This window comes from Nomascus leucogenys, chromosome 8 (assembly GCF_006542625.1).
Source record: "Nomascus leucogenys isolate Asia chromosome 8, Asia_NLE_v1, whole genome shotgun sequence".
NCBI classification, from domain to species: Eukaryota; Metazoa; Chordata; class Mammalia; order Primates; family Hylobatidae; genus Nomascus; species Nomascus leucogenys.
The window spans coordinates 69,056,758-69,082,960 of NC_044388.1; the positions used below are offsets into that span (position 1 = coordinate 69,056,758).

General features: G+C 38.0%; 1 protein-coding gene across 2 annotated transcripts in view; it reads left to right on the forward strand.

Moving 5' to 3' along the window:
* The window catches only part of CDKAL1 (CDK5 regulatory subunit associated protein 1 like 1), a 700,650-nt gene that overhangs the window by 100,112 nt on the left and 574,335 nt on the right, over positions 1–26,203 (forward strand). For both annotated transcript variants that reach the window (XM_030817372.1, XM_030817373.1), the window contains one exon: positions 13,560–13,644. In XM_030817372.1, coding sequence (XP_030673232.1) covers positions 13,560–13,644 — 85 coding nt within the window. The remainder of the gene's footprint in view (positions 1–13,559; positions 13,645–26,203) is intronic.

Sequence of the window (26,203 nt, forward strand, 5' to 3'; positions counted from 1 at the left end):
CAAAAAGTTTCAGATTTTGGAGCATTTTGGATTTCAGAGTTTTGGATTAGGGATACTCAACCTGTACCACCTCTTCTAGTGGGTCTCCCCAGCCCTTAGGCTGGTAGTAGCTTCCTGCTGGGAAAAGGGAGGAAAGATTTTCCTCCATCCTCTTAGGGTCTTTGGCTGGGTCTGAAAATCAAATTGCCAAAGACAGATTAACAGAAGAAAAACATTCAAATTTATTTAAGTTTTATGTGACATGGGAACTTTCACAAGGAAATGAAGACCCAAAGAAACAGTTAAACTTTAGTATTTTTTATAGTAGGTTTGAAGAAGAGTGGAGAGCCATGGAGAAACATGGTAGGGTAAAAAAGTGTGATCTAATAATAATAATAAACTGGGGGAAACGTAGTAGGACCTGATTTTGCCAGATTCTTCTGTGTCCCCTCGTCTTCAGAGATAAGGATGTTCCTTTCCTCTGGGTATAGGGAGGGCATGTCTCCAATGAGGGTCTTATAACCTGCTTCAGGGGAAGGTCAGAAATTTTCTTCTAGGTTTTATGGCTTGTTTCAGGGGAGACAAGAGGGACAAGGTCAGAGAGACCTTCCTGCTTCTGCTATTTTTTAGATCTCTTCACTTTAAAATACTCACTATGTCGAGGTGGTATATTTTGGGGTAGTGTGCTCTGAGCCCCATCACTGTTGTTGTTCATTTTGGGGTTCCTTCCCATTCCCTGTTTGGGGTCTTGGATCTTCTATTGCTCATGTAACCACATTTCTCTGTTAATTTTTATCTGTTTTAATTCTTAGAGTGGTTTCTTTTTTCCTAACTAGAACCTGATGAATACAGGGTGAAAATTTGAGAGTTCAATTTTGGAAATTATTTGTATCAAGTTTAGTATTTCTGTGATGCATTCCAGTGGAGATGTTCTTAGGTGAGTTGGATAGTGAGCTCAGATGCGTGTGTGAACTAGAAGTATAAATTTGGCTATCATCTCAGCCAAATGGTAGTATTTCAAACCATGGGAGGGATGGATGGGATCATCTAGTACACAGAAGAGAAGGGAATCCAAATCTAGGTCCTCTGAAACTCCGAGTCCTGAGAGGTGGGATGGGGGAGGGAGATGGATAAAGTAGAAAGGCCAGGTAGAGTGATGCTGTTGATAACATAAAGAAAGGATTGTTGGCGGGGCGAAGTGGCTCATGCCTGTAATCCCACACTTTGGGAGGCCGAGGTGGATGGATCATCTGAGGTCAGGAGTTTGAGACCAGCCTGGCCAACATGGTGAAACCCCGTCTCTACTAAAAATACAAAAATTAGCCAGGTATGGTGGTGCATGCCTGTAATCCCAAATACTCGGGAGGCTGAGGCTGGAGAATTGCTTGAACCCGGGAAGCGGAGGTTGCAGTGACCGGAAATCGCACCACTGCACTCCAGCCTGGGTGACAGAGTGAGATTCCGTCTCAAAAAAAAAAAAAAAAAAAAAAAAGAAAGGACTGTTTCACTGCTTTGTGCATTCTGCCAAATGTTTATGGTGTCAGTTACCTTGATGAAAGCAGTTTTAGGGACATGGTGGGTAGTTGAGGGTCTTCACCAAAATGAAGTGGTAGATGAGTGAATGTGAGGTGACAGAGTATAGCTGGTACATAGAGAGAGTTCTTTTGATATGGTTGATAATGAAGGGGGAGTAAAAAATGAGGAAGGCCAGGCACAGTGGCTCATGCCTGTAATCCCAGCACTCTGGGAGGCTGAGGCGGGAGGATCACTTGAGGTCAGGAGATCAAGACCAGCCTGGCCAACATGGTGAAACCCCACCTCAACTAAAAATACAAAAATTAGCCGGGCATGGTGGTGGGTGCCTGTAGTCCCAGCTACTCGGGAGGCTGAGGCAGGACAATCACTTGAACCCGGGAGGCAGAGGTTGCAGTGAGCCAAGATTGTGCCACTGCACTCCAGCCTGGGCAACAGAGTGAAACTCTGTCTCAAAAACAACAAAAAAGAAATGAGATAGCAGGAGGATATATTAAGAAAAGCTACAGTTTTTATGATTGCCTTTTACTTTAAAAATATTTAAGTTTTAGAATAGTTTCTAAATGAAAATAGAAGTCATACAAGGAAAAGTTTTCCTCTTGTTTCCCATTAACTCTTTTTTACTCCCTTCTCCCAGCCCCAGCATATAGCCACTGCTATGTATTTCTGGTATACATCCAAAAAAATTTTATGTAAATACCAGCAAATGTGATTATACATTCTAGATTTTCCCCTTCTTATCCCTAGGGGTAGCCTACTGTATATATTTTTATTGTCTTATTTTTTTCTCTGAACAATATGACCTGGAGATCTTTCTGCATTGGAACTTAGAGGTTATTCATTTGTTTATAGGAGTATTTGTTCTGAAGGTACTAAAATATTTGTAACCAGTCATTTTTTACTATTACAAATAATACCTGTATGTTTGCAGTAGGCTAACTTCTTAAAAGGGGAACTGCTAGGTCTGAGAATATGCACCTGCCATTTCAGTAGATACTGTCATATTACCTCCTTAAGTGATCTCGTATCTATGCCCACCAGCAAAGCATGAAGAGTACTGTTTTCTCAGTTACATCAGTATAGCGTGCTATCAAACTTTTGGATTTTTGACAATCTAATAAGTGAAAAATAGCATTTTTTTAAAAAAGTGCAATTTTAGTTTTCATTTATTAAGAATGAAGTTGAACATCTCTTTGTATGTTCAAGAACCGTATGTGTTTCATTTTTTCATGAACTCTCAGTTTATATTTGTTGCCTGTTTTTTTCTATTAGCTTTGGTCTTTTAAGTTTTTGAGTTTTGTATGTTAGGCCTAAGGGCCTAACAGCTCACTATGGCTGTAACATTGCTTGCAAGATGGGTCTGGTGAGCAGTGGTTTTGGATTGTGGCATGGTGGCTGGATCATGAAGGGCCCTGTAAAGACCTTTTGGTGTTTATATAGGCTCCTGGTTTATAAAACTTCTTTTAACCTACAGAAATATATATCTTATTAGAGATTCTTTTTTTTTGAGACGGAGTCTCACTCTGTCACCAGGCTGGAGTGCAGTGGCGCGATCTCAGCTCACTGCAACCTCCGACTCCCTGGTTCAAGCGATTCTCCTCCCAAGTAGCTGGGATTACAAACACGCGCCACCATGCCCAGCTAATTTTTGTATTTTTAGTAGAGACAGGGTTTCACCATGTTGGTCATGATGGTCTTGATCCCCTGACGTCATGATCCGCCTGCCTCAACCTCCTAAAGTGCTGGGATTATAGGCGTGAACCACCGCGCCCGGCCTAGGGATTCTCTAGATGCAGTAACTTCTGAAATAATTATATGTCAAAATCAATAGAGCAATTTAATTTGGAATGAGGACGGGGAATATTAATAATGTTCTTTTCTACATGGTAAGCACAACGTCTGTCTTGTACCTGATTTTGACTGTGACCAGGCCTACTTAGCTATGGGGTAATAGCTATAATTAATTTTCAATAGTTAGTGGTAGAGCTTTGCCAGCTATTATTTTTCATTTAAAAGAAAAATCGTCTTTCATATAATCAACAGACTTCAAGCTGACCCTTGGTTTCCTCATCTTATTTCTATGAAGCACTCAGGGGGACTATTTTAAGAGAACAAACTCATTATATAACTAATCTCCGAGAATAACTGCTTCTTCCTAGTAGCTTCTGTTTCCTTTAGTCAGAGACTCACTCTACAGACACCACCACTATACAAAGGACCAGTTCATACCCTTGAGAATTTCAGAACGGGAGCATAGGTACTCTTTGTCAATGTCTTCCTTTCATTTCTCCTCTACTCTTTCCTCCCTTTTCCCCCCTTTTCTGCTCGTTCTCCCAGTGCTCCAACCCTAGCTGGCTAAAGGAGAATACTTTATCATGAATCACTTTTATTCCTTTTAGAAAACAGATTTTGAAAACATGGTTACTCCATGTTGAGCATTGTATAAGTCCAAATAAAGAAAAATAAATGAAATGTAAAGAAAAAAATTAATCTATTGACCAGAATTTTTATTTTGTTGTCTTTTTGTTTTTTTGAGTTGGAGTCTCGCTCTGCTGCTCAGGCTGGAGTGCCGTGGTGCGATCTCGGCTCACTGCAACCTCCGCCTCCCGTGTTCAAGTGATTCTTCTGTCTCAGCCTCCCGAGTAGCTGGGATTACAGGCATGCGCCACCACACCCAGCTAATTTTTGTATTTTTAGCAGAGACAGGGTTTCACCATGTTGGTGAAGCTGGTCTTGAACTCCTGATCTCGTGATCTGCCTGCCTTGGCCTCCCAGAGTGCTGGGATTACAGGCATGAGCCACCGCGCTGACCATTTTCATTGGTTTTAAGAAGTTATTTTTCAAGTTGTACCTTAAGGGTGCTTTCGAATTCTCTTATTAAAGCATACTCTATTCTCAGTTTTTAGTGGGCAGTCAATGATTTGTATTATGTAAATAAACCCTCTGGGTATGGGTAAACATACTGCACACTTAAAATGTTTGGACTTGACTTGTCTTCCAGAGTTCTGTGGTAAAGAAACTCTCAAAAAATGCTTTTGGGTTCAAGACAATCAAACTCTTTTCTCTCTTTGTTTTGTTCTTACTGAATTTTTATTGTATCAACCTCCATACCCTCCTTACTTAAATCCATGAATAGACTCCTTTTATTGTTTCGTGTTGTTTCTTGGGTTGATTTTCAAATGGAACAGTTGTGTAAGATAAAGGTTTGTTCTCCTGAATAGTATTGATGTGAACCATGCTGTCTCTTCTATAATGCCACCATTATGCAGAAGCCTGCAGGGGGAAGGGCAGATTGGTGGTTGTGAGAGTCTGCCCGTGCTTTAGGGTAATAGTCCTGCATTCATTATTAATCTCCCTTTGCTTCCATGTCTCCTGCTCATTACCAAAGGCCAAGACATGACATGTTCAAGATCTTAGAAATTTTGAAAATAGCAGAACGGCTGCTTTTGAAGCCCGATTATTAGTCTTAGAAATATCATGAGACAACTGCAAGGCCATGTAATATTACTTATTTTAGTTTTTAGATATTGTCTACATTGTTTTTTGATCAATAGGCAAAGAGCCACTAATGAGCCATTATAATTTCCTTAAATTCACAGTCTCTGGAGTCAGTTTGTCTGAGTTTGTAATCCCTGCCCACCCTCTCACTGTGTGATTCTAGGCAAGTTACTTTTCTTTTCTAGACCTTAGATTCCTCCTCTATAAAATTGGAATAAAAATGAAGGTCAACATGGGAGGATTACATGCAAAAATGAATGTGACAGGCCAAGTTTATTGCTGGATATATAATAGGTACTCAATAATGTTAGCTATTATCATTATTACTAATCAGATTTTTATTACCCTGGATTTAAAAATAATTTTTCTGTATATAAAGAAATAGTTTGGAAGGTAAAGTGTTTCGATTAAAACAATAGTTTATTTCTCTTGTTGGTGACTATTATTTTCTTGGTTCAGTGAGTCCAAAAGCTTTTAGCAGGCAAGGGAAAAGTCCCTTGGAAAATGTATATCAGGTCACTGTTTTTCTTATGGATCACAGCAGGAAAATAGTTTACGTTCTCACCTTAAAATAAAAGGAAGCTATTGATTCCAAGCTGTATGGAAAGGGAAACTTATAAACATTTAAAAAGCGTTGATAAGTTTTTTGAGGGGAAAAAAGGGCAATGCATGCTTTTAACAATTCAAACAGTACAGATAGATATAAATTAAATATTCATGTGTCCCTTCTCAGGATTAAGCATTAAAAAATTATAAAAGTAGTATTCATGCAAGTTTAAAAAAAAAGAGAAAGAATATAAAAGATGCACATGAATACAATATTGGAGCCCACTGAACCTTTATCTTGCTTTCAAGGGCAAACCAGTTTTTCATGTATACTTCTATCCATTTTCTTTGCTTAGAACAGAATTTCCCTTTTTTCTTTTTCCTTTGTAAAACACAAAGTAGATACTAGACATATTCTTCTACACCTTGCTTTGTTTCACCTGATAATATCACAGAGATTGTTACAAATTGGCACTTAGAGATTTATGTTGCTTTCTAAACAGGCATGATATTTCAGCTGCAGTCCCATAATTTATTTAACCAGTCTCCTTATAGTGGATATGTAGGCTTTTTATGTTTTTTGCCTTGTCAATAATCTTCAATGAGAATTACTTATTTATATATGTTTGTGTGTGTGCGTGCGTGTGTGTACACGTGTATGGGTATGTGATGTAAGTATCCTACAAGCATATGTAGGAGAAATTCTGACGTGCATATATATGTTTGATAGTTTTTTCTACTTTGCCTTCCAAAGAGTTTCATCAGCGTAGCCTGCCATCAGCAGAGGGAGAGGTTGCCAGTTTTCCTACGCTTTTGCTTGCACTGGATAGTATCGCACTTCTTAATATGTTCTATTTTGATATGAGAATATAGGATCTCATTTTGTTTTGCATTTTAAAATTATGCGAGATCAATGTATATCAGGATAAATTCCTAATAGATCCGAGATATAAATGCAAAACCATATGTGTATTAGAAGAAAACATGGGTGAATTACTTAGTAATTTGGGAATAGAGGAAATGTTCTAATAATGACTGAAAATCCATCAGCAATAACAGAAAAGGGTGACACATTTGATATTTTAGAAATAAAAAAGTATGAAGAATCTATAAAAAAGTAAAATGACAAACTGGAAAAAATATTCTGACTTCTATCATAGATACAGATAGGATTGATATCCTCTGTGGTGTATGAGTAAATTAAAATTTGAGATGAAAATAACTATTAGCCTGATAGAAAAATGGGCAAAAAATAGGTACAGATGAAAAGATGAAAAACAGGAAAAAAAAAAAAAGCTGCAAGGGGCCCTTCTTCGTGAAAAGGTGCCCAGCTCACTCATAATAAGAAAAATGCGTGTTACACCCTCACTGTTGTTTTTCATCAGATTGGCAGAAGTCCAAAGGTTTCATAGCAGACTCCAGGGTCAAGGCTGCAGGTAAAGGGCACTTACATGCCTTGCTCATGGGAGTGCAAAGTGGCACACCTTTGTGAAGAAGAATTTTATAGTATGTAATGGGATTTCATGAGAATTTATCCTCTGACCCCACATTCCCTTTTTGGACTTGATTCCAAAAGTAATCTGGGAAACATAAAAATGACATGTGTACATTGCTACTCATTGCAGTACTGTTTGTAATAAAGAAAGACTGTATGCCACTGCCCTCCAGCCTGGGTGACACGGTGAGACTTTGTCTCAAACAACAACAGACTGTAAATAATAAGATATTGAAATCTAGATTCCATCTGGCTAGCCTGAAGTTTGTAGCCTTCCAAAATAAATCTGATATCCCAACTTTGGCATTGGCAATATTTGGCTTATGTGCAGATGGTTTTCAGCTGCATATCATAGGTTACGAGCACTCTAAGGGGTTCTAATGCTCAGATCTCGAAGTAGGTGGAGTTCTTTCTTGGGCACTCTCTAAGTTGGTGCCTTCTTCCTACCTTTCCCTTCCCTGGTCCACTCTTGTCCATCTTCCTGGCCCTTCTTTCCCTCAGTGCTCTTCTCTAATATTGCTTCTCCTTCTAAGGCACTGGAGGACCTGGCATGAATGTTCTAAGGCAAGATCAGAAGGTGTTAACCTCTTAGCAGGTATTTGCTCTGATAACCAGATCATCTAAAAGCGGTAGTGTGTTTGTACGTTTATTTTATTATTTATTCCATCTCCACTTATCCAAATTAATGTATGAAATTGGGATGTATCTTAAAATTGATTAGAACTTGCATATAACTTCTACCCAAAGTTGATGGAGTTGGTGGCATCTTAAAAGCCCAGAAATGTGTGCATAAGGGGGTAAGCCACATGGAATCACCATTATTTATTGGCAAATAGCCATTGACAGTTTTCCTTCTCACTTTTCATTTTTAGTGAGTTTGTTTTCTGTGTTATTTCATAAATAAGGCCTCTGCTGGGTGATTTTGGGTTGGCTCAGAGCTAGCAAATATTCTAATTTGAGAAAGGAAAAGTATAGAGTATTATCTTTTTGTTAACAATATTAACATTTATACAGATATCTGTCTTGAATTCTTAGCATTTGACATAATTAATTATTCCCTCTTTTTTTGCCTTCGTTTTTTGAGACAGAATCTTGCTGTGTCGCCCAGGCTGGAGTGTAGTGGTGCGATCAGAGTTCACTGCAACCTCTGTCTTCTGGGATCAAGCGATTTTCCTGCCTCAGCCTCCTGAGTAGCTGGGACTATAGGCATGCGCCACCATGCCTGGCTAATTTTTGTATTTTTGCAAAATACAAAGACACGATTTTGCCATGTTGGTCAGGCTGGTCTTGAACTCCTGACCTCAAGTGATTTGCCCGCCTCTGCCTCCTAGAGTGCTGGAATTACAGGCACAAGCCACTGTGCCTGGCCTGCTTTTTTTTTTTAATTTATTTTTAATTTTTAAAAATCAAATAGACTTTAAGACTGTAAACTCCCTGAGGGTAGAGATTCTATTCACAGCCGTATCCCCAGTACCCAGAGGACAGCCTGGCACATAGTGAATCCTGATTGCCTATTGTTTGTTGATTGACTGATTTATGCCTCTAAGAGGAATTATCTTTTGATAATATTAAATAAGATGTCCTAATACAAAACCGATAGAGTTCAGAAATAATTAAGAATCTCCTGGCCGGGCGTGGTGGCTCACGCCTTTAATCCCAGCACTTTGGGAGGCTGAGGTGGGCGGATCACAAGGTCAGGAGATTGAGACCATCCTGGCTAACAGGGTGAAACCCCATCTCTACTGAAAATACAAAAAAAAATTAGCCGGGTGTGGTGGCGGGCACCTGTAGTCCCAGCTACTCGGGAGGCTGAGGCAGGAGAATGGCATGATGAACCCGGGAGGCAGAGCTTGCAGTAAGCCGAGATCGTGCCACTGCACTCTAGCCTGGGCAACAGAGCGAGACTCCATCTCAAAGCAAAAACAAAAACAAAAAAAAACAAAAAAAGAATCTCCTGTGTTCAATGGGAAAGGGATATTTGTTGGGTGGGGGGTTTCCTAAAAGATTATGTATTTTTTTTGGCATTTTGACATATTCACAGAATTCCTAATGATTGAGGTTACTGCATCAAGTACAGTACAGTCACGTGTTGCTTAAGGATAGGAATTTGTTCTGAGAAATGCGTCAGGCTATTTTGTTATCATGCGAACATCATCAAGTGTACCCACACAAACCTAGATTGTACAGCCTATGACATATCTAGGCCATTATATGGTATAGCCTATTGCTCCCAGGCTACATACCTATGCAGCATATTGCTGTATTGAATACCATAGGCACTGCAGAGCATCTAAACATAGAAAAGGTACAGTAAAAATATGGTATGAAAAATTTAAAATGGTGCACCTGTCCAAGACACTTACTGTGAATGGAGCTTGCAGGACTGGAAGTTGCTCTGGGTGAGTCAGTGAGTGGGTGGTGAGTGAATGTGAAGGCCTAGGACATACCCTTTACCCTACTGTAGACTTTATAAACACTGTACACTTAGGCTACACTAAATTTATACAAAATATTTTTCTTTCATAATAATAAATTAACCTTAGCTTACTATAATATTTTTACTTTATAAACCTTTTAATTTTTGAAAACGTTTTCACACTCTTGTAATAACACTTAAAACACAAGCATATTGTACAACTGAACAAAAATATTTCCTTATTGTTTAAGCGTTTAAAATTAAATTTTATTTACTTATGGCCAGGCGGGGTGGCTCACGCCTGTAATCCTAGCACTTTGGGAGGCTGAGGCAGGTGGATCACGAGGTCAAGAGATTGAGACCATCCTGGCCAACATGGTGAAACCCCGTCTGTACCAAAAATACAAAAAGTTAGCCAGGTGTGGTGGTAGGTGCCTGTAGTCCCAGCTACTCGGGTGGCTGAGGCAGGAGAATCACTTGGGCCCGGGAGGCGGAGGTTGCAGTGAGCCAAGATTGCGCCACTGTACTCTAGCCTGGTGACAGAGTGAGACTCTGTCTCAAATAAATAAATAAATAAAAATAAATAAAAAATTTTATTTATTTATTTTTACTTTTTAAATGTGTTTGTTAAAAGCTAAGACAAAAACACACACATGAGCCTAGGCCTACAAAGGGCAGGATCATCAATATCACTGTCTTCCAGCAACACATCTTGTCCCACTGGAAGATCTTCAGGGGCAATAGCATGCATGGAGCTGTCATCTCCTATGATAACAATGCCTTACCTTCTTCTGGAATACCTACCTCCTGGAGGACCTTCCTGAGGTTATTTTACAGTTAAATTTTTTTTTTTTTTTTTTTTTTTTTTGTGAGACAGAGTCTCACTCTGTCACCCAGGCTGGAGTGCAGTGGTGTGATCTCAGCTCACTGTAACCTCTGTCCCCCAGGTTCAAGCAATTCTTCTGCCTCAGCCTCCCGAGTAGCTGGGATTACAGGCGCCTGCCACCGTACCTGGCTAATTTTTGTATTTTTAGTAGAGATGGGATTTCACCATCTTGGTCAGGCTAGTCTTGAACTCCTGACCTCATGGTCCAGCCACCTCGGCCTCCCAAAGTGCTGGGATTACAGGTGTGAGCCACTGCACCTGGCCAACTTTTTTCTTTTTTTCTTTTTTTCTTTTTTTTTTTAAATAAGTAGAAAGAGTACATTAAAATAGTGATGAAAAGTATTCTATAGTAAATACTAAGTGATAGGAATTTTTAAGCTACATTATACTCTTGTGTATCAACTGTCATATATGTGGTCCATCGTTGACTGAAATGTCATTATACAGCACGTTTTCCCTTTATTTTGAAAGCCAACGTTGGCAAAATTCCAAAGTACAATAATTTGCATTATTTATTCATTGCCATACTTCTCCTTGAGAGGTCCTATGGTAAGAGTTGTCTAATGACTTGAAAATAACTGGGTAGAAGAATGTGCCGGGATATAAAGCTGGCATCTGGTACAGATAGTTCTGTCATTGGGATTATTTATTTATTTTGAGACAGAGTTTTGCTCTTGTTGCCCAGGCTGGAGTACGGTGGCACGATCTTGGCTCACTGCAACCTCCACCTCCTGAGTTCAAGCAATTCTTCTGCCTCAGCCTCCTGAGTAGCTGGGATTACAGGTGCCCGCCCCCATGCCCGGCTAATTTTTCGTATTATTAGTAGAGACGGGGTTTCATCATGTTGGCCAGCCTGGTCTCGAACTCCTAACCTCAGGTGATCCACCCGCCTCGGCCTTCCAAAGTGCTGGGATTGCAGGCGTGAGCACCCGCACCCAGCCCTTATTTATTTGTTTTGAAATAAACTAACAATTGCTGGATTTTTTTATCATTAGCTAGCAGACATCTTGACATTTTCTTATCTGCATAATACGGTTCTCATAGTATTGCGTTGTCATTTGAAATTCAACATTCATTCAGTAAATATTTAAGGAGTATCTCCCACGTAGCAGGCACTGTAATAAGTGCTGGGGATATAGTTACGAGTAAGGTGTGAGTCTCAGTCCTAAATCTTTGTTAAATATAACAGTGAAGCTTGTTTCTAAAGATCAATATGGCCTTCCAAGCTTTAGGAGACTGGGGAAGCGCTATATGCATGTGGTCCCACACATTGCCCCTCTGTCATCCTCCCCTCACCCTTTACCTACTTGCATACTGTTTAGTGTTCTATGCCAATTTGAATGTCTACTCTGTGCCCATCACTCTGCTGGGATTTGAATGTTCAAGGAGCAGCAGATAAAAATGTTGTATTCAGTATCTCTTAAATAGTAATAAAGACAGGCCAAAAAATGAATGATTTTCAGTGTACAAGAATTGTCTACACACAGTCTGTTACAGGACTTCAGAGAAGAAAGAGTACTAGGATCAGATTGATAGTAGAGGAATATCACTCAGGTGGCATTGGGAATAATTTGGAGGATACTAACAGGAGGGAGGTGAATAATCTTTTCTGAGTTGATAGGGAAGTGACATAATTGATTTGTGTTTTATATAAGGCACTCTGGCTGCTGGGTGGGAAATTAGACTATGGTCTGGAGGTAGAGGAAATGAATGCAAGAAATGAGTCATGTTAGCAAGGATCATAGTATTCAGCTGATAAATAGTATACGTAGTTTCCATGCCTTTCATTGTTTCAATATATATATATATATTTTTAGCTGGGCATGGTGGCGGGCACCTGTAATCCTAGCTACTCCGGAGGCTGAGGCAGGAAAATGGCGTGAACCCAAGAGACGGAGGTTGCAGTGAGCGGATAATCGTGCCACTACACTCCAGCATGGGTGACAGAGCAAGACTCCGTCTCAAAAAAAAAAAAAAAAAATTTTTTTTTTTGCTGTGTTTATAATAAAATACCAGGAGAATTTTTGTTTGTTTGTTTTGTTTTTTTTTTTTTAGACGGAGTCTTGCTCTGTCGTGCAGGCTGGAAGGCAGTGGCATAATGATCTCGGCTCACTGCAACCTCTGCCTCCTGGGTTCAAGCAATTCTCTGCCTCAGCCTCCTGAGTAGCTGAGAGTACAGGCATGCCTGCCACCACACCCGGCTAATTTTTGTATTTTTAGTAAAGATGGGGTTTCACCATCTTGGCCCAGCTGGTCTTGAACTCCGGACCTCATGATCCACCTGCCTCAGCCTCCCAAAGTGCTGGGATTACCAGAGTGAGCCACCGCACCTGGCCGGTAGAATTGTTTTGTGTGTGTGACAAGTTACCAGAAACTCTGATGTGCTTACCAGTCCTCTCACCTAGTGCTCTTATTTGAATCTTCCTTCCTAGGTGGAGAATCTACACATAGACATCTGTATGTTCTCTTAGTTCTTCATGTCATTTGATCTTAGCTTCTGTTCTTATACAGATACTGTTGAAGGTGCTGCAGTTTTCAATTTTGGTTTTCCTTTCTTTATGGTAATCCTATTTTAATGTATAAGATCCTTTCAGGCAACTGAAGTATGCAAGAAGCAGGTGGAATAGTAGCAACTTTAGGTATTAAAAAATTCATATAATAAATATGATGGGTTTGGATTATTTGTTGCATTGCCAGTGATTTCATTATAGTATATAACAATATTTAATCAAAATGGTAATAGGAATACCACTTTGAGGTAAATCATTAATTTTCAAGGCAGACAAGTTATGTTTTTAAGAATTTCTCAAGCTGAAGAATATTCAGTGTACGCTCTGTGCCTGAAAAAGCTTAACACATAATCCACAAAGGTGAAATTAGTTTGATACTCAGAGGTAAGATTAGGGCAATTTTCACTGTAGTTTGTGGAAATTATTAAATAGTACTGTCAAGCATTGAAAATAAAGGAAAAGAATGCTTATTATCATTACATTTTAAGTGAAAAGATATAGCATAGATTGTACATTTTTATATTTATTGTTCACAAATATTTCCATGTTGTAGCAATTTTCTACTGTGTTGTAATTGCCTGTTCATTTGACTCCACTGTTTTTCTCTCCCCTACCACAGCAATCCCAGTGCCATTGGATATTTTTGAATGATTAAATGTGCTACTTACTTCTTTTTTGCGTTCATTTTTTTAATAGAAAATGCATCCGATGCAGATTTATGGCTCCTGAACAGTTGCACTGTAAAAAATCCAGCTGAAGACCACTTTAGAAACTCAATTAAGTAAGTAGAAATTGATTTTTTCCTATTTGGTATAATCAAAGTAAGAATTGATACCAGAAGATTAGCTTTTTAAAGATATCAATATAGATATTTAGTTTATATTAAAAAAGTATGAGTTGGACTTTTAAGATTATACTGTTTTGAATTTGATAAAGAAAGATACTTTTTTATTTTTTATTTTTAAATTAAATTTAAGTTCTGGGGTACATGTACAGGATATGCAAGTTTGTTACATAGGCAAACATGTGCCATTGTGGTTTGCTGCACCTATCAACCCATCACCTAGGTATTAAGCCCTATATGCATTAGCTATTTGTCCTGATGCTCTCCCTTGCCCCGCCCCCTAACAGGTCCAACTGTGTGTTGTTCCCCTCCCTGTGTCCATGTGTTCTCATTGTTCAGCTCCCACTTATAAGTGAGAACATGTGGTGTTTGGTTTTCTGTTCCTGTATTAGTTTGGTGCTGATAACGGCTTCCAGCTCCATCTGTGTCCTTGCAAAGACGTGATCTCATTTGTTTTTATGGCTGTGTAGTATTCCATGGTATATATGCACCACAATTTCTTTATCCAATCTGTCACTGATGGGCGTTTGGGTTGATTCCATGTCTTTGCTATTGTGAATAGTGCTGCAGTGAACTAATGTGTGCATGTATCTTTTTAATAGAATGATTTATATTCCTTTGGGGATATACCCAGCAATGGGATTGCTGGATCAAATGGCATTTCTGATTCTAGGTCTTTGAGAAATCACCACACTGTCTTCCACAATGGTTTAATTAATTTACATTCCCACCAACAGTGTAAAAGTATTTCTGTTTCTCCACAGCCTCACCAGCATCTGTTGTTTGTTGACTTTTAATAATCGCCATTCTGACGGGTGTGAGATGGTACCTCATTGTGGTTTTGGCTTGCATTTCTCTAATGATCAGTGATGCTGAACTTTTTTTCATATGTTTTTTTGCCACATAAACGTCTTTTGAGAAGTGTCCATGTGCTTTACCCACTTTTTAACGGGGTTGTTTGTTTGTTTTCCTATAAATCTGTTTAAATTCCGTATAGATTCTGGATATTAGACCTTTGTCATGTGGATAGATTCCAAAAATTTTCTCCCATTCTATAGGTTGTCTGTTCACTCTGATGATAGTTTCTTTTGCTGTGCAGAAGCCCTTTAGTTTAATTAGATTCTATTTGTCAATTTTTGCTTTTGTCGAAATTGCTTTTGATGTTTTCATCATGAAATCTTTGCCTGTGCCTATGTCCTGAATGGTATTGCCTAGGTTTTCTTCTAGGGTTTTTGAAGTTTTGGGCTTTACATTTAAGTCTTTAATCCATCTTGAGTTAATTTTTGTATAAGATGTAAGGAGGGGGTTCAGTTTCAATTTTCTGCATAAGGCTAGCCAGTTTTCCCAGCACCATTTATCAAGTAGGGAATCCTCTCCTCATTGCATGTTTTTGTCAGGTTTGTTGGAGATTAGATTGTTGTAGATGTGCTGTCTTATTTCTGAGTTCTCTATTCTGTTTCCTTGATCTATGTGTCTGTTTTTACACCAGTCCTATGAAGTTTTGGTTACTGTAGCCTTGTAGTATAGTTTGAAGTTGGGTAGCGTGATGCCTCCAGTTTTGTTCTTTTTGCTTAGGATTGTCTTGGCTATATGGGCTCTTTTTTGGTTTCATATGAATTTTAAAGTTTTTTTTTTTCTAATTCTATGAAGAATGTCAATGGTAGTTTAATGGGAATAGTATTGAATCTATAAATTACTTTGGGTAGTATGGCCATTTTCATGATATTGATTCTTCCTTTCCATGGGCATGGAATGTTTTACCATTTGTTTGTTTCCCCTCTTATTTCCTTGGGCAGTGGTTTGTAGTTCTCCTCGAAGAGGTCCTTCACTTCCCTTGTTAGCTGTTTTCCTAGGTATTTTATTCTTTTTGTGGCAATTGTAAATGGAGTTCGTTCATGATTTGGCTCTCAGTTTGTCTATTGTTGGTGTATAGGAATGCTTGTGATTTTTGCACATTGATTTTGTACCCTGAGAGTTTGCTGAAGTTGCTTATTAGGTTAAGAAGTTTTTGGGCTGAGACGATGGGGTTGTCTAGAAATAGGATCATGTCATCTGCAAACAGAGACGGTTTCACTTCCTCTCTTTCTATGTGAATACGCTTTATTTTTTTCTCTTGCCTGATTGCCCTGACCAGAACTTCCAATACTATGTGGAATAGGAGTGGGGAGAGAGGGCATCCTTGGCTTGTGCCCGTTTTCAAGGGGAATGCTTCCAGCTTTTGCTCATTCAGTATGATATGGGCTGTGGGTTTGTCATAAATGGCCCTTACTATTTTGAGATCTGTTTCATCAATACTTAGTTTATTGAGAGTTTTTAACATGAAGGGATGTTGAATTTTATTGAAGACCTTTTCTGTGTCTATTGAGAAAATCATGTGGTTTTTGTCTTCAGTTCTGTTTATGTGATGAATTATATTTATTGATTCACGTATGTTGAACCAGCCTTGCATCCGGGGATGAAGCCCACTTGATCATGGTGGATAAGCTTTTTGATGTGCTGCTGGATTCGGTTTGCCCAGTATTTTATTGAGGATTTTTGCATTGATGTTCATCATGGATATTGACCTGAAGTTTTCTTTTTTTGTTGTATCTCTGCCAGGTTTTGGTATCAGGATGATGCTGGCCTCATAAAATGGGTTAGGAAGAAGTCCCTTCTTTTCAGTTGTTTGGAATAGTTTCAGGAGGATGGCTTTTTGAAGGGTTTTTTGTGTGTCTGTCTCCTTAAGAATAACACTTTAATGGGAACTTTTCTAATAAGTGATTTCAGTATTTTTGAAGTTAGCTAATAGGTGATTTTTGAGTATTTGTTAACTATGTGTTCTTCTCGGAGAATCAGTGCACTTTGTGAAGTTGCCTGACACAGTCCTTGCCTCTTTTCCCTGCCCATTAGCACTGTTCTAAGTGCTACAGTACCTGGCTTTCACGGAATTGCACTTTGTTGAAGGGAGGTGAGCATATTAAGTCCTTGCTTCTTTCTTTGTTCCCTCAAGTTAACATGGAAGAAGTATCCTTTTTTCACATTTTCTCTGAATCTTATCCGCCTGGATCTTCTTAGAAACCTTCTTCTAGAAATTATTTCCTCATTCCATATTTCCAACCTCTCCAACTCCCCTGGAACCTTTTCATCGGTATTTAAACATACCTGGGTCTAATCAGCCCCCTGTACCCCTGTTAGCTATTGTCCTATGTTTTTTCTTGCCTTCCCAGCCAGACTTTTAAAAATCCTCTCTTCTTAATTTCATTCTTACACTCATTCTTTTTCCCCTTTATTGGTTTTATTGTGAAATATATTAAACATACATTAGCGTTTATAAAACACATACAGTTTAAATAATAAACACTTAAACATCTGCCACCCAGTGTAAGAAGTATAACATTGTCAAGACCGTAGAAACTGCCATGTTTTCAATCATAACTCCCAAGAAGTAACCTTTATCTTGACTTTTGTGAGTCATTTCCTTACTTTTATTAGTTAATGTATCATCTATTAAGTATGTCTTTAAACAGTGTGTTGTCTTGTTTAGCCGTGTTTTGAACTTTATCTGTTGAACTTATACTGTTTGTGTTCTTCTGAGATTTACATCTTTTTCTCAGCATTACGCTTTGAATTTATTCATGTTAATGGGTGTAAATAACTCTGGTCATTCATAGAATTTGCTACAATTTATTTGTTTTATTATTAATAGAGTTTTGAATTTTTCCCAATGTTTTGCTTTCATAGACATTCCTGCTATGAATATTTTAAACATGTTTTCCAGTGCACATGTGTAAGAATTATTCTAGAATGTGAACCTGGGAGTTGAATTACTGGGTAACATATCTGTGTACGTTCAAACTTTATTAGGTAACACCAATTTCTTTTCACAAATGGATGTAGTAGTGTGCATTCTCGCCAGTAATGGATGTGTGTATTTGTTGTTTTCCATTTCTGCCAGCACTTGATATGGCCAGACTTAAGTTTTTGCAAGTCTGTTAGTGATGATGGTATTTTGTTTTAGTTTTAATTTACATTTCTTTTTTTTTTTTCTTGAGACAGGCTCTCACCTTGTCGCCCAGGCTGGAGTGCAGTGGCAGGATCTTGGCTCACTGCAACCTTTGCCTCTCATGTTCAAAGGATTCTCCTGCCTCAGCCTCCCGGGTACCTGGGATCACGGGTGTGTGCCACCACACCTGGCTAATTTTTTTTTTTTGAGAGGGAGTCTCACTCTGTTGCCAGCCTGGAGTGCAGTGGTGCGATCTTGTCTCAGTACAACCTCTGACTCCCAGGTTCAAGTGATTCTCCTGCCTCAGCCTCTCAAGTAGGTGGGATTACAGGCGTGCACCACCACACCCAGCTAATTTTTTTGTTTTTAGTAGAGATGGAGTTTCACCATGTTGGCCAGGATGATCTCAATCTCCTGACCTCATGATCCACCCGCCTCAGCCTCCCAAAGTGCTGGGATTACAGGCGTAAGCCACGGTGCCTAGTCAATTTTTTATATTTTTAGTAGAGATGTGGTTTCACCGTGTTGCCCAGGCTGGTCTCGAACTTCTGACCTCAAGTGATCCACCTGCCTTGGCCTCCCAAAGTACTGGGATTACAGGTGTGAGCCACTGTGCCCGGCCTTAGTTGCATTTCTGTAATCATTAATGAGGTTGAGCTTTTTAAAATAGATCTATTGGCTATTTGGATTTTACTTTTTTTGTAAAATGGCTTCTCAGGTCATTTGTCTATTTTTCTGTTTTTTTTTTTTATTTTAATCATTTATTTGTGGCCATATGTTATGTGTCTTACATATCCTAATCCTTAGGTATTATACACGTTGCAAATATCTTCTCCCAATGGTGGCTTATCTTTTCATTTTCTTTTGTGGTATCTTTTGATGAAGATAAATTCTGGTTTAAAACTTATTAATCCATTCTTTTTGGTCTGTGTTCTTATTGTTTAAGAAGTCTTTTCTTACTCTGAAGCTATTTAGATATTCTCCTATATTTTCTTCTAAAAGTTTCATGGTTTTACCTTTTACATTTAGGTCTATAATTCATCTAGAGTTGACTGTTATTATTTTTTGTTATGGTATCAGAAGGGGTCCAATTTTATTTTATGTTTTTCTCTGTAGATAACCAATTGTTTCAGTATCATTTATTTATTTAAGTTCTATTGTTTCTCCTTTTATCTGTGCATTACCCACCCTCTCATATGTTGAGTGTCCACAGATGTTTGAGTCTGTTCTGGGTCCTCTATTTCATTCCTTTGATCTATTTCTTTATTTTGGTTCTTGTTCTACGTAGTCATAAGTAGTATAGAGTTACATTAAGGCTACCTATTTGATAGTGCTAGTACCTTTTTGTCTTCTTTAAGAGTGTATCCGTTTTTAAGTTCAACAAGGAATACTGTTGTGTGGTTTGTGATTACATTTAATCTTTAGATGATTTTGGGAAGAATTGAATCTTCACAGTTTTGAGTTATCCAGCTCTTCTATCCTGACTTTTTAAGGATTGATTCTTTTCTTTCTATAGCTCTTGGGCATCTTTTATACTTTTTTCTCCCAATGTAGATATTGAATTATTCCAATGCATTAAGAAAATAAACTTATTCTTTCTTCTTTTGCCTGCACAGTATGTACTTTATACTTTTATACTACTGTAAATGGTAAACTTTAAAAATTTTTCATTTTCTGTGTTTGCTGCCTTGGTTAGGGAGTTAGTTGTAGTAGCAGTGTGAAGGATGGTTGTGTGTAAGGAAGAGTATAGATCAGGAGTCCAGTGAGGACAAAGTGGTTGTAGCCCAGGTACAGAGGATCTCATCTAAAGTGGAGGTGTTCAGAATTGGAAGGAATACATTGACTTGAGAAGGAAGAATTCTTTACATCACGGGTCTCCAACCCCTGGGCTGTAGACCTGTACTCGTCTGTGGCCTGTTAGGAACTGGCTGCACAGCAGGAAGTGAGTGGTAGGCGAGCAAGCATTACTGCCTGACGTCTGCCTGCTATTAGATCAGCAGCAGCATTAGATTCTTATAGGAGCACAAATCCTATTGTGAACTGTGCATGTGAGGGATCTAGGTTGTGCACTGCTTATAAGAATCTAAACTAATGCTTGGTGACCTGAGGTGGAACAGTTTCACCCCAAAGCCATACCTCCCACCCCTGGTCTGTGGAAAAATTATCTTCCATGAAGCCAGTTCCTGGTGCCAAAAACATTGGGGGGACCGCTGCTTTACACATTCCATGTTGTCCAAGGCGACTCTAAGGTCTCTGGCTAGAATGGAGTGAGGAATTCCAGGAAGGGAGTTATTAAGAGATGACATGTTTTGGTTTTGAATGTGCTGTATTTGAAGTTACAGATAAATATTTTAATAGATAATGAATATACTTGAGCTTTATTGAGTGTCTTCTATGTGACAGGCAGTGTTCTAAGTGCTTTAGATCAATTAGATATTATCTAGCTTAATTATTGCAGCCTATCAATGAGTTGTAGATTCCATTTGTATTCCTGTTTTATAGGTGAAGGTCTCTAAGGCTGTTCAGTTCATAAATGGTAGAGGTGGGATTTTAACCGAGGCAGTCTGACTAGAGTCTGTTCATTTAACCATTTTATTACTGTGCTTCCTAGATAAAGATGTCAAGTAAGTGGTTGCAGAATTGAGGCAGATATCAAAGAGGTCAACACTAGAACTACAAATTTAATATTGTTTGCATAGAGTTGATAGTTGAATGTGATGGCATCCTTAATTCAAAATGGTGGAAGGAGCAGAGGAGTTCTTACCTGAGCGATGGCAAGAGGCAAGGGAAGGGAGGATGGAAGAGGGGAGTTAGGGTCATGTTTAGGAGCAGAAGGATGAATTAAACTAAGGCAGAGAATGGTATTCACCAGATGCTGTTCATTTTCAGAGAATGCTTTTTTTTTTTTTTAATGAGAAGCCTGTGATTGTCCCAAATTACATATTTTTTCTCTATAGAAAGGTAAACAAGATACAAAGATACTTTAGTGCTACTGATACCCCCTATGTACTGAACCTAGAGAATATAGTTTCTGTGATTATCAACTTTGTAATGTAATTAATGGACATAGTTCTAAAGTGTTTCTGAAAGTTTAAAAACTCAAATATAACTTGTCAGTGGGTTTTGTTATATATGTTTTATGAATATGGTTCAAAGTAATGATATGCTGTTTGAATGATTAAGTAGAAATGACACAAGAAAAGTTTGCCATTTAAGCACTACAAAGCTAGTGGTAGCAAACACAGGTTCTTTAACGTACTATTCTGCTTGATTGGAAGAAAATTTAAAAAGATGTTATATATGATTAAGTATTTTTAATGGCCTTGAAGACTTTTGATCATCACAACTAATTCTTATTAAGATAACACTTAAACTAACATTTGATTTCTTTCCAGAATAAATACAATCCTGTAAAAGATACAATAACAGTTAACATTGGGAAAATATCAGATTGAGGTGACATTTATACATATGAAATCTTTCAGTGATGGATTACTCTTGTCAAGCATTTTGCTTTATTTAGATATTTTCCCAGTTGTCACCATTGCCTAACAGAAAACAACAAAGATGAGTAGTGTAACATTGTTAAATGTTAAGTCGTGCTACACATGTGCCTTTTCTCATCCTCCAGCTCCATCCTTTCCCTTTGCTGTCCTCTCTTGCATGCATTTTGGTTTTCCATGAGAGTGAAGTAAAGCTTAGATTCAAAGAGAGCCTGATAAGATGTTGCTTCTCTTTCTCTTGCACCCAATCCTTTATACCCAAACGTAAAGATTTACAGCAGTGGGGTGGGACCTGTCTTTTTCTAACCTGGACTCTTTACCCATGATTGCTTCACTTTGCTACTCATTCCTGTGTGTCATCATCTCTCGATCATCTGCTTTTGTTTTCCTTCCAGTACTTCTTGGTGTTAAATAGTTGTTTTAAATTATGCATCACATCATTTTGTTTCTCTTGAGCCACCACACAAAAGATCACCTTGTTTTGACAGGAATAAAGAAAGATGACTCTAAGGGATTTACTGTCTTTCATGTGATTAATACAGTCTCATTGACTAAGATCCAGAAATTGTGAATTTGTGACATGACAGTTACGGACTGAATTATTTTGTCATTTGTTTTGGGGCTTAATACTTTTTACAAGGTTTTACAGTGTTTGTATTATTGATATTCAGACTGATAAAAGAGTAAGAATTTTAAGTAGCAAAAATAGAGATAAGAGTGACTCTTTGGTTGCCTTTTCACCTTAGAAATCTGAAATGTTATTGCCTTTACTAATTTAGAAAGAATCACTAGGAAGCCCCCTGTGTTATGATGGCAGCCTGCTGGATGCATACTAGTTCCTCTTGAGCATTTGTCAGTTGCCCTGGCTTTGTTTTATCCGTTAGACCATTTTGATTTAGACAATATGGCCTTTAACTTGGGGGGTTCTTGAGTAAATGAAAAAGATCAAAAGTTTCAAAAAATAAAATTTGCTCTTAATGATAGTATCAAATCAGAAAACTCCTTTGGTTAATGCTTTCTAGAAGTGTGGGATCTTTTCCATGCCACCTACAGGAGGTCATTGAGAGGCTGGTGAAAATAAACACATCTTGTGTGTCCTATATAAATGACAGAAAGAATAGCCAGCTTGCTTTGATCATGGACTGTCAACCTCTATTTGACCTTGTGCATTATTAACCCAAATGGGCACTGTGGTTTAGCCATACTGATAGTAGATAGACAGGAGTCACTTGTTTTTAACTGCCTTTGCCTGTAGAAATAAATGGTAATGTTGAAGGGATGGCTTAGGTATCTGAGTGTAATTACTTGAAACAACAATTAAAAATAAAGGCAGAACTGGATAAAGACAAAAAAATGTGTGTTTGAGACAGAGGATATCTGCTTTGTATAACATCTTTTCACTATAGGAAAGTACCTTCCATGCTATTCTGTTGAGCAAAACATAAATTATTGGATTGTTATTCCTATTATGAAAGTATTGTTTGTTTTATGTAGATTTATTTTTGAGTTCTTTTTCTTCATAAATTGAAGTTAGGGGAGGTACCAGAATATTATTTCAACTTGAACTTGTAAAGTAAATTGCTTTCAAAAAGGCTGACTTCATAAGAATAGAGAAGTGGTTACCCTTTCAGTTAGTAATTATCCAGTTTAAAAGAATTAAAAAACCCCTTTCCAGTTCTCTTGTTAACCACATTCACTAGTAATTTTTTTTTTTTAACTAAACTTCTAAAAGTTACTTTTATTTACTTTTTGAGACCGGGTCTCATTCTGTTGCCCAGGCTGGAGTGCAGTAGCATGATCACAGCTTACTGTAGCCTCATTCTCCTGGGCCAAAGCAATTCACCATTCTCAGCCTCGTGAGTAGCTGGGACTACCGGCATACACCACCACACCCAGCCAATCTGTTATTATTATTATTTTTTTTTAGTAGAGATGAGGTCTTGCTATGTTGCTCAGGCTGGTCTTGAACTCCTGACCTCAATCAAGTGATCCTCCTGCCTTGGCCTCCCAAAGTGTTGGGGATTACAGGAATGAGCCACCTTGCCTGACTTCCAAAATTAATTTTTAATTACAAAAATTTTGTCATTAAAGGTAAAAAATCACAGGGTTTTGATTTGGCCTTTTGTGAGAAATAGATAATGCAAGTTATTTGAGTTATACTTTAAATAATATTATAGTTTGTTGATTTTTTGTTAAACTTAGATATTTTAATTTTAACTCTTCTAATTGTATGAAATGGCTATAGTTTAGTATCAGTTTCATCTTATTGTTTAAAATGTTAGTGGCAGATTCGGTGAATCATTGTGTGCTTTTACGAGTCACAATCTCCTTTTTTCAGCTATCTTTGCCCACCAAAAAGTATCATTTTACATGGAAAGTTAGTTCAAAATATTAGACTGTTTGAATTAATTAGTATTATTGGTTGGGTATTGTGTAATAAGATTTTTTGTCTCCCAACAGTGCTATGCTTAATATGAATTTACATTTTCCTACCATTTCTCATCTACTTCCACTGTTTAGATATTGTCTCTATGCCGATTTCTCCCAAATCTTCGTCTTTGATCTTTATGTCTTCTTACAGGCTCCAGCCTTGTATATGCCACTGCTTCCTTGACTTTGCCATTTGGATGACCTTGACCATGGACACCTCAAATCATCATGTCAGGGCCTCCTCCTTATTTACCTCACCTTTTCTCCAGCTGGCATTTCCATTAGTATTGCCCATCTTCTTTGATTGTGGTCATCAGGAAATTGCATTATCATTTCTTAGTGTAACAAGGGTTTTTTAAAAAAATTTGTTCAATGCCTCCCTCTCCTACCTCTTTTCTTGCCACTGGGCTATACAATTTTACTTTCTCCCTGACGTTAGAAAATTTCCCGAGCACATAATCTATTTGCATATGTTCTTCCCTTCCTTAGACTGTCTTCTCTCTTTCCTCCAAATGCATGCCCTCACCTCCACCCACCCCACATTAATCCCACCTGGCTAAATAGTTGATCTTTGGAACTCATGTCAGAGATAACACTTGTGGGGTCATCGCCCTTCTAAGCCTCACCTCACCTCTTAGCTCCGAGGTCTGTTCCATGCTAGTTCTTTATCCCATATTAACATCTGTTGTTGCACAGTATATTTTATTATTTGTTTACATATTTGGCTTGCTACTAGATTATGAGTGTTGAGGTTAGGATACTGACCTCAGAAAAATTCTTTTTATGAAGGCTTTGACGCTCTGACTCTACTGTGTAATGATTTTCCTTGTCCTGGGAAACAGATATCATTAATAGACAAAGACCATTTGTCAACGGTTGTAAGAATGTTCTCCCAAGGTTGTAATGAGTCCCTTGACAGATACAGGCTGTGTATTTGTAAAAAAGGGAAAAGGACATTCTAACTTCCTAATTTCTAATTTCTAATATTGTATTCCTGAGGGAAGTAGTAAAAGGAGTAAGAATACTTCTCCCTTCTTGGAGTAGTCACCTGGTCATGCCGGCAGGATCTTGTGCTCCTCACTATCCTAAATGAGCTCCGGGCCAGCTTCAGGGCTGTGGCCATTAGATTAGTTAAAGCATCCCATCTTGAGTGAGAGAGTAGGAAAGGTGGATAAAAACCTGGTTAGTGTTTGGCCTTGAGTTTGGCACACAATTATAATTACTCAATACATGTTTGTATAATTAGGTTGAACTGATTTTTCCTCTTTTTGAGAAAAGGGTTTAGCATCGTTCTGCTGTCATTGCATCAAGTCATCATTAATATATTTATGTTAAGTACATTATAAGTTGTGTAAGTAATATAATTGCATTAATATCAGAACACTTGTCTTACATTTGAGTATCAAATTGTCCAGATTTGAGAGTGAGCAAAATACACCAGATATACCACCAAAATTGAAAAAAAAAGTCAACTGGTTGTTGTTGGGGAAGAAGTGGTAATGTTGGAAAGGTTGACTTGATAGAGGATTTTAAGATGAGTGAAAAAGATCTAAAAGGACAGTGATGTCTCTGTTATTGACTGAGGTATCCTTGGTCTCTAGAACAGTGCCTGATGTAAACAGCATTGAGTTACTTATTCATTGAACTGAATTGAAAGATTTGATGAAGGCCAAATTTCTCTAAATAAATTCTTGTTTATGGATTAGGTCTTATTATCTATCATATGTGAATTCATTTTATTCAAGTCTTATGTCATAGTTTTATTTAGTCTATTTTCTGTTGTTGCTAGGATTTTGTAATTTTTTTCCCCCATGAGCTTGTTTGGAGTTGATAATGGTATTCGAGGAGCAAGCTTTCTAGAAACATAGATGAAGAGTTTTTTGTAAAGTCGGGGGTGAGAGTTATGTATGTTCAGAGCAGCTTCTGACCATTTCCTGTTAGAGGCTTCAAGTTGTCTTCTAACTCTGGAAAAACATGGAGATGAGTGAGAGGAAAGACAGAATATTATCATGTGATGTATGCCAGTGAGCAGTTTTATTGGAAATACAAAAGAAAGTCTATTAGTTTTTAATTCTTGGTTTACATAAAAAAAAAAAGAAACTGTAGACTTACAGTTAAAAGATTAGTAACTTAATTTGCAAATCAGCAACAGAAAAAGCAGTTCAGAGGTGGTAGGCCATTTTAAAATGCAAAACTGAGTTTTGTAGATATCCAAAATCTTTTTGAAGAATAGTATTTGCATATTTTATGATTAATGTTACATCAACAGTTGCTTTGTTTTTGCCATTTTAAGCAAGAGAGTGAGTGAAAGAGGGCAGTGTATTATGTGCTGGCAACAGCTGGCTGATAGCATTGAAATACTTACGTAATTAAATATATGTGTTGGCTGTTGTCCTAACAACTCTGTAGGTGGAGGCTCCAGAAAGCATGCAGAAACTTGCTTTAGCAGGATTAAAGAAAAAATCAACATGATCTAAGTCTGTTCTTTCAGCCAAGAGTGATTTCCTATTGTTTTGGTTTGAAAGACATTCTACTTATTCTTGGTGTGTGTGTTTATATAACAGCAGAGAAAAAAGGTTCT